Here is a 13243-nt window from a genome sequence, read left to right on the forward strand (position 1 = left end):
AACACCTGGAATTTAAGATACTGCAAGAAGGGAGCAAAATCTGGGATTTCTGAACTGATACAAGAAATGAGACAAGGGGCTCCTGGCAGGCTCATTCGGTGGACCTGTGACTCTTGATCTAGGGGTTGTAAGTTCAAGCCCCACATTGGGTGTAGAGATTACTTAAAAAAAAAATCCTTAAAAAAAAAAAAAAGGAATAGGAGCAAATGAGACCCCTTTTAACTAGTTTGAAATTACCAAAAGTTCCCCTGAATTGTTTTATTTTTTTTTAATATGAAATTTATTGTCAAATTGGTTTCCATGCAACACCCAGTGCTCATCCCAACAGGTGCCCTCCTCAATGCCCATCACCCACTTTCCCCTCCCTGTTTTGGTTATTAAGCCTAGAATCAGATCTGATTTTCTAAGTCCGAAGCAAATTTTACTCATGGTTCCTTAGGGCTTCCACATTCAGGAATCTGAAACAGATGCATCATAGAATGTTATTGCTTATAAAAAAATTAATACCATTTTTTTAAATATTTATTTATTTTGAAAGCAAGAGTGTGTGTAGTTATACAAATAGGGGCAGGGCAGAAAGAAAGGGAGAGAGAGAATCCTAAGCAAGCTCCATGCTCAGCTAGGAGCCTGACATGGGGCTCAATCCCACAACCGTGATCATGATCTGAGCCCAAATCAAGAGTCGGATGCTTAACTGACTGAGCCACTCAGGCCACCCCTATGTCATTGTGACTAATACTGCATTTACTTTATGATATATACCAATGGGCCTTAGTTACATCAAGGCTTCCAAGGCTCCAACCAAAAGCTGGAGTTAACAGTCACCCATCAAAACAAACCCATTTGTTTTCTCCAATATGATATGAAAATAAAAATTGGAAAGTTCCTTTTACACCTAGAAAATCATGTTTGGGAGATGACTTTGATTCAGAAATATAAAACCATAAGTTTATAAACAGGTTTTTTTTTTAAGAATGATTTTATGATCCTATTTAATTAGTGATACATAATGCTTTGCATTATTGAGAATGTACATATTCCTGCCTTACAGATGTCATTTTAAGTATCTCAGGCGTAGAATAATTCATTTCTCTGTTTCTTATGATTAGTTCCCACCATTGCGAGATGTTCCTATAGAGGAAATTAAATAAGCCTTTTCTGAGTAGTAAATTTAGGGTATATATCTTGTTAGTTAGGATTTTGCAAAGTACTCAAAGTATTTCCCCGCAAGATACTTATTAATTACATAGGGCAAAATTATAATATTATAGCGGAGAAACCGGACAGAATTCATCTCAAACTATCAAAGTTAATATCACTAGAAATCAGATATGTCAGCCCCATGTACCTCTTTATTTGATGCACTAAGAAGAGCACAATGTTATTCCTGTAGTATTCTTACCAAAAATGCATAGCCCAGATTTTATCGTGGGGAAACATCAGAAAAACCCACATTGAAGAACCATCAAAATAACTGGCCAGTACTTTTCAAAGGTCAAGATTGTGAAAGACAAAAATGATGGAGAAACTGTTCCAGATTGAAGGAGACATGACATTAAGTGCAATGTAGGATCCAGGATTGGATCCTGGACCAGAAAAATAATGTTAGAGGAACAGTTGGCAAAATTTGCACAAGGTCTATAGATTAGTTAATAGTATTGTATCAGTTTCTTGATGTTCATAAATGTATTCTGGTCACACAAGATGTTAATATTTTGAGAAGTTGAGTAACAGATACACAGGTACTCTGTTGTGTATTTATAATTTATTTATAATAGACCTGAAGTTATTTTAAGATGAAACCAAAAAATGAAAAAACAGGGCAGCTGGCTGGCTCAGTTGGTAGAGCATGTGACCTTTGATCTCAGGATCTTGAGCCCCACGTTGGGTATAGAGATTACCTAAAATATTTTTTTTTAATGAAAAAAATTAACATTCATTCCTTGAGTCTGAAGAGATCAACTTTTCTTCATCTGTTGGATATTGAAAAAATTCAGTATTCTTTTAGCAAGGAATAGGAAGGAAATGGCTGTTGGATAGGCAACCAAAAATGTCACTACAGTTAGACTAATCCTACTACTGTGGTTCAGAGAGTAGCAGCCAGTGCAGCTCTTGGGGCATGATCTCCTTTCATGGCACAAATGACCTTTTTTGTTTTTTTCTTTTTAATTTTTTTTTTAATGTTTATTTTTGAGAGAGAGAGCATGAGCTGGGGGGGGGGGGGGGGGGTGGTGGCAGAGAGAGAGGGAGACACAGAATCCAAAGCAGGCTTCAGGCTCTGAGCTGTCAGCACAGAGCCTGAAGTAGGGCTCGAACTCATGAACCGTGAGATCGTGACCTGAGCTGAAGTCGGGCGCTCAACTGACTGACCCACCCAGGTGCCCCACCTTTTATTTCTGTAGCCAGTAGGTATTTCACAAACACTCTAGCCTTTTAATGCATTTTAAATAGTGTTGGTGGTATTACCTTATGTTTATGTATGTCCGAATTACCTGAATACTTGCCAAAGAACACTTTATATGTAAATGCTTCCCATAATGAGTTATTACAAAAATAAATATATTGAAATTGTGTTAGTTGGATAAAACAGGATCGTTTTCTTGGTTAATAAGTAAAATTTATCTTTTATCCACTTGAAATCAAAAGGGAAACATCTTTGTTTTACTTAGGAATAAATACTCTTTTCTTCAGTGGTGAAAATATTTTGAGTCCTTTGAGATTTCAAATTATGAAGTGTAGGGCCCCTAGGTGGCTCAGTCAGTTAAGCGTCTGACTTCAGCTCAGGTCATGATCTCACGGTTTATGAGTTCAAGCCCCGTGTTGGGCTCTGTGTTGACTGCTCAGAGCCTAGAGCCTGCTTTGGATTTTGTGTCTCCCTCTCTCTCTGCTCCTCCCGCACTTGTGCTCCGTCTCTCTCTCTCTGTCTCTCAAAAATAAATAAATGTAAAAAAAAAAAAATTAAAATCACAAAGTGTACTTATTCTGTTGTTTTCGTCTTCATTTTTATATATAGCCCAGCTAGTGTTGGTTGCTACAGACATTGCCAATCAGAAGATAAGCTACATACCAAACTTAAATAGTTAATTACCGATCACTGAAGTTATTCTACAAGTGTCCTCTTCTTTTTTTTTTTTTTACGTTTTCAAGAGAGAGAGAAAGTGCGTGAGTCAGAGAGGGGTAGAGAGAGGGGGAGGGAGAGAGAGAGAATCCCACCCAGGCTCCTCACTGTTAGCACAGAGTCTGACACAGGGCTCAAATTCATGAACTGTGAGATCATAATGTGACCTGAAGTCAGACACTTAACCAACTGAGCCACCCAGGTACCCCTACAAGTATCCTCTTTTATGTACAGTAACACTATATAGGAATTCTTGTTACCTCTGGCCTTTTCTAAAACCAAAAATGCAATGTTTTAGAGTCAATTATTAGTTAGACAAGGAGCTTTTATATTGTACCTTGGTTTGGTGTTGGTTAATGGTCATGTTAATGCTGTATTAACAACCTTTGATTAGAATGACATCCTTTAATCAAAATGTTGATCACTTTTTTTTTTTTTTTTGAGAGAGCACAAGCAAGGGAGGGGCAGGGGGGTGGGGACAGAGGATCTGAAGAGGGCTCTGAGCTGTCAGCACAGAGCCCCATGTGGGTCTTGAACTCACCAACTATGATGAGATCATGACCTGAGCCGAAGTCAGATGCTCAACCAACTGAGCCACCCACGTGCCCCAAAATGTTGGTCAGTTGCAGTATTGAAACTCAGAAAGTATTGTCTGGTATTTGATCATACATTTTAAGCTACATTCACTAAATGTTGTTAAAGGATTTTGTTTTATTTAAATGTATTCTTCATGTAGCCTTAGTAATTTTATTTTCTAAAATATTGCTATTTTAAATGATTTACAGCTACAAAGCAGTATTTCCTCTTAGCTTGAATCAGAATCATCAATTGAATGATGATACATAATTAGAAGTGATCTAGATTTGCTTATGACCAATGCACTTTATTACTGACTTTCTACACAAAATGCATTTCTCCATACCTATAACCAATCAGCCACATGAAAAACTTCTTAAATTTGTAAATGACTGCTGAATTTTACTTTCTCAAAAATCATCTATAACACTTTTGAATTTTAAAGAATGGAAAACATTTTAAAAGCAGCTGGTTTTTCAGTAGCTAGTAATAATGCCTTACTTCACCTGTAGTTTAGAGTCGTTTGATCCTCTTAGCAACCTTCTAATATATATTGTAACTACTTTGTACCTGTGTACCTCAGGTAGTTTGGGGTTGTACATTTTGGAAGCACAGGTAAGTAAATTCCCTGAGTAATCAGAGAATTAAAGGGATGCTTTATTTTATAGTAAGTTAGATATTTGCACTGTGGGACCAGGAACTTGGGCTTTCTTATATAAGCATAATCCCTATATCTCAGTATATTTTACAGTATACAGTTAGGATGCAGGAATAACCAGGATGTCTTAGCTCCATATTGTTAGGATAGCTATATTAATAAGGTAGAGAGTCCCAACCCTTAGGGATTCCCACCTGGAAGAAGAAGAAGAGAAATCAATAATTTTACCATATTTTGTCTATCACTTGATTGTTTGAGATCTGTGTTTTGATGATAGTTGTCTCTGCACATGGTTAATGCTTTTCTCTTACACAAATTCGTTTATCAAATTAAACATGTAAAAATGTTGACAGGTGAATATTATGGGATTTTTTGAAAAGTTCTACTTAAAGAACTTAAGAACTTTTGAAAAGTTCCACCTGATTCTTTCAACCTACTTGTGGACATGGACTACATCTGTTTTTGTCAGTGTATATCCATTACTTACCAACTGATGGACTGTTTTAATGGTCAGTTAGTGAATCTTGTCATCATCCTATTTATTTGCCATTCTTTATTTTTTTTTTAGAATTGTTTGGGTTTCTTTTTTAAATTTTATTTAAAGATAACATTTGCCATATTCAGCCATCCAGCTTTATGGCAATCAAGATATTTAAATTCACAAATTTAAAAAATTACAGGGGTGCCTGGGTGGCGCAGTCGGTTAAGCGTCCGACTTCAGCCAGGTCACGATCTCGCGGTCCGGGAGTTCGAGCCCCGCGTCAGGCTCTGGGCTGATGGCTCAGAGCCTGGAGCCTGTTTCCGATTCTGTATCTCCCTCTCTCTCTGCCCCTCCCCCATTCATGCTCTGTCTCTCTCTGTCCCAAAAATTAAAAAAAAAAACATTAAAAAATTACAAAGGAAAAAAAGTCCTGCAGTTGTGCAGGACTGTTGTCATACTTTTAATTTCTTATAACAAAGGTTATAGAGACTATAACTTGAACACATATAGTTTCCCCATTTTCTTTATTCACAGTAGTACCAGTTTTGATCCCTATAGTGCTTCTCTACCCCTCCAGTATATGACATTGATTTTAAACTAATGAGAAGACTGGTGTATGTAGTATGTGGGAGGGTTTGTTATCTGTCATTTTATAGTCACATTTTCATATACAAGATTTATCCACTTTTACACACGAGTTATATTTACATGCCATTTATCTAAAATGTTCATTTGTCTCAGAAGGACAGAATGCCATCTACCAGGAAAATGATACTGAGTATCCAGTAAGATGCTGCCTATGGGATAGATACATTGAGCTTACCTTAGATGAGTGAGGTTGGTTATTTGTCTCCTAATAACTAACTTCCTTTAGATGAGGTCCAAGGTAGATATAGCTTGCAATGCATTTCACTCCTAATTTTTTTTGAAATTGCATGACTCTTTTTTGTACCATTTAGAACTCATCAATTTGCTTTCTTAAGGAATTTGTTAAATTGTTCCTACAATTTATAGAACCCTGTTATGTTTACCACTGAGTTGACATGAATATTTTATTAAGTAATTGAGGTTAGTTTTAATTTTAACGTAGGTCATCAGTCTATTTGGTTTTAAAACAAATGCTACTATGTTCTGAATCATTGTAAATAGACAGGAGTAGAATATGTGGATGTAGGAAAATCAGACATTACATTACTGTTACAAATTTTCTCTTGTGGGGAGCCTGGGAGGCTCAGTCAGTTAAGCATATGACTTCGTCTCGGGTCATGATCTCATGGTTCGTGAGTTTGAGCCCCGCATTGGGCTGTGTGGACAGCTCAGAGCCTGGAGCCTATTTTGGATTCTGCATCTCCCTCTTTCTCTGCCTTCCCCTGCTAGTGCTCTGTCTCTCTCTTAAAAAAAATTGAACATTAAAAAAATTTTTTTAATAAAAACATCTTTTCTCTTGTTCATAATTTAAGAAAAAAACTTTTCCTATGAACTTTTCATTCCGTGTGTGTGTGTGTGTGTGTGTGTGTGTGTGTAATTCTTCAATATGTGAATCTGGAATATAATATTTGGTTATATTTTTATGATCTAGATTATTTAGATTAAATGCTAATGTTAAATAGATATTGGCAGCTTATCTGTTAACTTAGAAAATGTCTTTAATTGTTCCCCCAAACTTTGAAAAGTTTTTAATTTGGTTATATTTGTTGAATATTTTAAAAGCAGGATTAATGAAAGGTTGGTACTGCTTTTGAATTAAATATATTTTCTAGAAATATTAGAAAAGCATTTTTTAAATTAAGCAACAGCCAAATTAATGAGTTTCAGCTATCACTGTTATTATTTCCAAAATTTCAGATGGCTACAAATGCTACCAGAACTATATGCAGTAGTCTATTACTTCTGGGTGTATTGATTTTTCATTTTTTATTCAATATCAATTACTCAACCAGTATATACGAAGTACCCCCTGTATTGGGTATCTGACATTTTTACTTAGTTGTCTGACTTCTCTGTTTTGCTGCCAGTGATACTACATTCTAGCCATTTTGGTAGTCGTTTTGACATCTACTTTTTGTAGTAGACTGGTTTGTCATAATTTGATATTTTAAACCCTTGAGGGGACTGGGGAAGATGTTTCAACCACAGTATTTTTTTCAGCTTCAAGACCATACAGAAAATCCCAATCAAATTTCTAATGGGTTTTCTTAGAATTAATTTATATGCATAATTTATATAATAATGTGATTTTTAAAAATATGATAATGGAAGGGTAGAATATGACACTATCTTGGAAAGTAATCAGGTAATCTACTAGAAGAAAATTTTAGGGGCGCCTGAGCAGCTCAGTCGGTTGAGTGTCCCAACTTTTGATTTTGGCTCAGGTCATGATCCCAGGGTGTGGAGTCCCCATGTTGGACTCCACGCTCAGCATGAAGCCTGTTTGAGATTCTCTTTCTCTCTCCCTCCCTCTGTCCCTCTCCCCCACAAACTCGTTCTCTCTCTCTCTAAAATACGTTTAAAATAATAAAATAATTTTAAATTTTTTTGCTTTTTCCTACTATAAAATCACAATGGTAAACACTTAAATAGAACCTAGTATGTGATTGTACTTTTCTGGGTGCTATACATATATTAATGCTTACTTAGTCCTTGCGAGTGCCTTATTGGATATATACTAATGTATCATTTTTACTTGCACTAGGTCACACAGCTGATAAATGAGACCTGAGATTCAAACCTAGGCTTTAGGATCTAGGGTTTGCATGCTTCCACTCTACTATAAGCCCTGACTTAAAAGTAATACCAAGTAAGAAGTTTAGGCAACACAGAAATTAATAAGAAAGCATAAATCTCCCATAATTGGAATAGAGATGAGTGGAGATATCTGTTACTTACATTAACAAATGCAGACAAAATAATAAAAAAACAGTAAGTGTACATTTTAATAGCATTTTTGACAACATTGAGTCAACGATGACATCAGAATCCACTCCTTCCTCTGTGTTCCAACACTGTATAATGAATGTCTGGTACTTAAGACAATACTTTTATAGTACACAAAAATACTACAGAGCACATTCTAGTATAATGTGAAGTCTGATTAATAAGATTTTTTTTTGAGAAAGAGCACACATGGGTTGGGGAGGGGAGCAGGCAAAGGTAGAGAGCATCTTAAGCAGGCTCCACGCCCAGCATGGAGCCTGACACAAGGCTCAGTCTCACAACTGTGAGATCATGATCTGAGCCAAAATCAAGAGTTGGACACTTAACCTACTGAGCCATTCAGGCACCCCAACAAGATATTTAAACTTTGCCCTTGAAGTTTATTTTGATATAAGAAATACATGTTATATAAGTGTGAGACCATACTTTGGAATTGTTACGATAGAATTATCCCATTAGGATAATTATCCTGCTAGGATTTTCTTTTTAAAAATGTATTTCTTGACTTTTAGAGATGCACAGAGACTAGAAGAATTCTTCACCAAAAATCAACAGCTGAGAGAACAACAAAAAGTCCTTCATGAAACCATTAAAGTTTTAGAAGATCGGTGAGTCGGGTTCTTGGGTATTCTTGAGTAAGTGGTGATTTCCTCCTTTAATAGAACATTGGTTTTAATTTATAAAACAGTTCTGGGACTGATGTGCTCTTTTCCCAAACTGATGTCAACTTTGGATAAATATATACTCTTACAGATTTGTGTTTTTTTTATTAATTACAGGAATCTCATCAATTTACCTTTTAATATTTCTTGTTTTTTGGGTTTTTTTTAATGTTTATTTGTGAGAGAGAGTGAGCATGAGCAGGGGAGGTGTAAAGAGAGAGGGAGACAGAGGATCCGAAGTGGGCTGTGTGCTGACAGCAGAGAGCCTGATGTGGGGCTCAAACTCACAAACCATGAGATCATGATCTGAGCTGTAGTCAGATGCTTAACCGAGTAAGCCACCCAGGTTCCCCTAAATAATATTTATCTGGTGTTGATATAAGATGAGCTTAAGAGTAGTAATGTTCTGGGGTGCCTGGGTGGTTCAGTTGGTTAGATATCTGATTCTTGATTTTAGCTTAGGTCATGATCTCTCAGTTCAAGAGATCAACCCCACATCAGGCTCCGTGCTGTCAGTGCAGAGCCTGCTTGGGATTCTTTCTCCTTCTCTCTCTCTGCCCGTTTCCCACGTGTGCTCACACCCACTCTCTAAAATAAATAAATAAACATTAAAAAAAGAAAGAGTAGTAATGTGTTAATTCATTTGATGCTTTAATTCCATTTTTATGTCTAAGTAGGTGGAAACTGCTTCACAATTCTGTTTGTCTTCGTGTTTCTGCCATTCTCTTTTTTTCTCCTACATATTTCTGTAGGCAGTCTAGGATTCTTCTTTCTGAATATTTCCAAGATAATGCCTGCCACTTAATTTCCACATACATCTTTATTTCTCACTCCTATGAGATTACCACCCTAGGTTAGAAGAGACTTTCAGATTTTGCTGTATTCCTTTGTCTGAACTGCAATCGCTATGTAAGACCTTGAACTACCTGTAACAAACAATGTTTCTTGCATTTATAGTTAATAATTTCCCTTTGTTATTATTGTGTATATGTCACAGGAGGGCTGGTGGCTTGAGTTTGCCACTGTACCTTTAGTGGTGGAATAATTTAACACTCCATCTGTGCAAACCACAGTTGTACACTTTTCTTCTACAACTGCTGTCCCAGAGAAATGCACATTTACTGGAATAGGCAGCCTATTGTGGAATGAAGTTACACGCGCGCTGGAATCATAGATGCAAATTTGAATTTCAAGTTTATACTGTGCCCTTAATTCAGATTCATAAATAAATATTGAGTCCTTGCTATGATCTAGGTATAGCTGTAGGTGCTAGGGATAACACTATCCCTAGTGTCATGGAGCTTATATTTAATTTTTAAAGGTTTGGAGTGAGTCATGCAAATAAGGGCTTTCAGATTATAAGTGCTGTGACAAAATAAAATTGAGTGGTGTAATTAAGTGACCACAGACATTGGAAAGTGAAGGGATAGGTGTCAGGAATGGCCTCTCTGAGGAGGTACCATTTCAACCGAGATGTAAATAATATAGATAAGAGCTACTCGAAGAACTGAAGATAAAAAGAGAACAGACAAATAGAAAAGCTTTAGGCAGAAATAAGTTTTGAAATATTTGAAGAATAGAAAGTCTGCAGTGGTTCTAACTTGAGTAGGAGGATGAATGATAGGATATAGGATTGGAAAGGTGGGAGTAACTACATTATGTAGGATCATGGGCAAAAAGTTTGGATTTTGTTGTAATCAGAAGTAATTGGAGGTTTTAAGCAGGGAAATAACAAAGGAATAGGAGCAGGTATTGACAGTATCTGTTATATCCAAACAGACATGTCAGGTAGATAATTGTATATGTGAATTTGAAACTAACTACAGAGATTAGAGCTAGAGAAAAGAATTTGAAAGTCATCACCTGCATATAAATGGCATTTAAAACTTAGACTGGATAAGAGATCTAGGGACATCTTAAAGAGTGTGGGAAGAGAATAGAAGAGGCATCGAGCTCGGACATACTGATTAAGGTTTAATGAAGAATAAGGACCAAGCCAACAAACAAAAATGAGAAAGAAAAATTATCAGAGTAGAAGAAAAGCCAAGAACATATGGCATGACACCAACCACACTTTCTCCACAGGGCTATTTTAAAGATTAAATGAGATTAATGCAAGTTAAGTACATAATAGAAATTTTTAAAAACTTACAGTGTCCCTTCTAATTGGTGACAATGATTTCAGCCTTTAGCACTCTAGTCAGATCCAGTCTCTAGAAAGCCATTTGACCCCTTTTTTTTCCCAGTCCAGGATCAAAAAGGAAATCATCAGCTACTTTTCTGTTAGTGTGGTGAGGCATTTCCTTGTTTTCTCTGGATATGTAGTAAAGCTTTGGGGAGGAATGGTGGGGGGGTCATATTTTTCTCAGGCTTTAACTCCTCAGTGATTGATATGTATTGAGGGCTTACTTTGTACCTGTACCCGGGCATCTAGTACTTAATCTTTACATTAATGCTGGTGTGGTAAATCCATTTTACATAGGAGGAAACTGAACTGGCAAAGAGGTAAGAAGCCATAACAAGATCACAGTTAATGGATAATTAGGTTAAATTTGACCCTACAAACCCCCCAGTTTCTGTTTTCCTGAAGCCTTGTCTGTATGTTGTCTTAATTTTATAAATGTTGTGTAAATGAATTATACCTTAACTGATCATCTCAGAGTATTTGTGCTTGACCTAAAGTTAACAAAACAGGTACTTTGCAATATTAATTCCCCAATATTGTCTATTTTCTAGTCTGGTTTTTTGGAAGTTTTTTTTTCTCGGTTGTTTTTGTTTTTAATTGCTATTAACTATATACTACCTTTAAATGTCTAGGTAACATTTGGTAAAGTTCAGCTTTATTTAAAATTTCATTTTAAGTTTTATGTCATGTAAGAAACCCAGAGCAAGCTTTAAAAATCTATAACAATTAACGTTTTGCTAAGACCTTTAAAAAGCAAAATGTGGGGGCGCCTGGGTGGCTCAGTCGGTTGAGCGTCCGACTTCAGCTCAGGTCACGATCTCGCGGTCCGTGATTTCGAGCCCCGCGTCGGGCTCTGGGCTGATGGCTCAGAGCCTGGAGCCTGCTTCCGATTCTGTGTCTCCCTCTCTCTCTGCCCCTCCCCCGTTCATGCTCTCTCTCTGTCTCAAAAATAAATAAAAGCTAAAAAAAAAAAAAAAAAAATTTTTTAAAAAAGCAAAATGTGTTTTGTTAAAAATTTCTTTTTTTTTTTTTTTTAAGTAGGCTTCATGCCCAGAGCAGAGCCCAATGCGGGGCTTGAACTCACGACCATGAGATCAAGACCTGGGCTCAGGCCAAGAGTCGAACACTTAGCCGACTGAGCCACCCAGGCACCACCCTGTGTTTCATTAAAATTTCTAAACAGTAATTCTGAAACTTGCTACTTACTCTTTATAGGATGAAGCAATTTTTATTTTTTATGCTAATGTTGTGAAAACATTGTGAGATGTTTAGATGAAAAGAATTACCTGGTAAAGGTAAATTTGATAATAAAAAGTTCTAATTTTAGGTGGCTTATGTTTTACTACACTAGTATTATAAGAGACTTTCCCTGAAGGAAACAAAGTATTTCACTAAATGTAAGGAATAGTCACTGTGATGTGGATAGAATGCATTAAAAAAAATCTGAACAAAGCAGTTAAAACATGGTTGTCTAGTAGATTTTAATATTTTTAAAAGCATTTTTGGCAGTTGTAGGAAACTCATGTTTCATCTGTCATTGAAAGGGAAAATTTGTGTTCATAATCAGGGGATTTGTGGTTGTGCAACTATTTTTCAAATACTAGACCAAATGTCCTCTTTTTGTGTTACTCCTAGGTTTTAATTTATTTTTTTTTATTTTTTTTCAACATTTATTTATTTTTGAGACAGAGAGAGATAGAGCATGAACGGGGGAGGGGCAGAGAGAGAGGGAGACACAGAATTGGAAACAGGCTCCAGGCTCCGAGCCATCAGCCCAGAGCCTGACGCAGGGCTCGAACTCACGGACCGCGAGATCGTGACCTGGCTGAAGTCGGACGCTTAACCGACTGCGCCACCCAGGCGCCCCTCATAGGTTTTAATTTAAATATTTTTCAGGAGATCTCTGACTTTCTAGACTAGGTTTAGTTTTGCTGTGTGCTTTAACAGTACCCTGTATTTCCGCTGTCATGATGTGAATCATGCTTTGCCTTAATTACTCTTTTACTACCTGTCTTTTTTTAGTACACTCTAAACTCTTTAAAAGAAATTACATTATCTTGGCCACTGTTGTATTTCAGCACCTACAGTACTCATTGTAGGTGATCATGAATATGATCACCTTTTGAATGAAAATGAATAATTTTTTTGAAGTTTATTTACTGTTTATTTAGAGAGAGAAAGAAAGAGAATGAGCTGGGGAGGGGCAGGAGAGAGAGAGCTCAAGAATCCCAAGTAGTCTCCAAGCTGTCACATGGAGCTCAATGCGGGATTTGATCTCACGAATCATGAGATCATGACCTGAGCTAAAATCAAGAGTCGGACACGGACTGAGCCACCCAGGTGCCCTGAAAATGAATAAATTAGAGGAAATCTTTTTGGGGTATAACAAACAATTGAGCATACTTGTTAATCTGGTAAGTTTTAATTGCAAAATGAAAGCTTTTATTTCTTCATTTCTATGAAGAAACTGGAATATAACTCAGAAAGCATGCTGCTTTCTGCTCTTACTAGGGGAATTATTCTTCTTTGCCTGTTACTTGTATATAGCTACTAAAATTGCATTCATTCTCCTGTGAAATTGAGGGTTTTTCTTTCTCTGACAGCAGCAGTGGAACCTTGATGGAAATAG

The 13243-nt window shown here is 36.6% G+C and overlaps 1 protein-coding gene across 8 annotated transcripts in view; it reads left to right on the forward strand.

Moving 5' to 3' along the window:
• The window catches only part of RBBP8 (RB binding protein 8, endonuclease), a 112095-nt gene that overhangs the window by 37846 nt on the left and 61006 nt on the right, over positions 1 to 13243 (forward strand). For all 8 annotated transcript variants that reach the window (XM_047827420.1, XM_047827416.1, XM_047827418.1 and 5 more), the window contains one exon: positions 8280 to 8375. In XM_047827420.1, coding sequence (XP_047683376.1) covers positions 8280 to 8375 — 96 coding nt within the window. The remainder of the gene's footprint in view (positions 1 to 8279; positions 8376 to 13243) is intronic.

Source organism: Prionailurus viverrinus, chromosome D3 (assembly GCF_022837055.1).
Source record: "Prionailurus viverrinus isolate Anna chromosome D3, UM_Priviv_1.0, whole genome shotgun sequence".
Classification (NCBI taxonomy): Eukaryota; Metazoa; Chordata; class Mammalia; order Carnivora; family Felidae; genus Prionailurus; species Prionailurus viverrinus.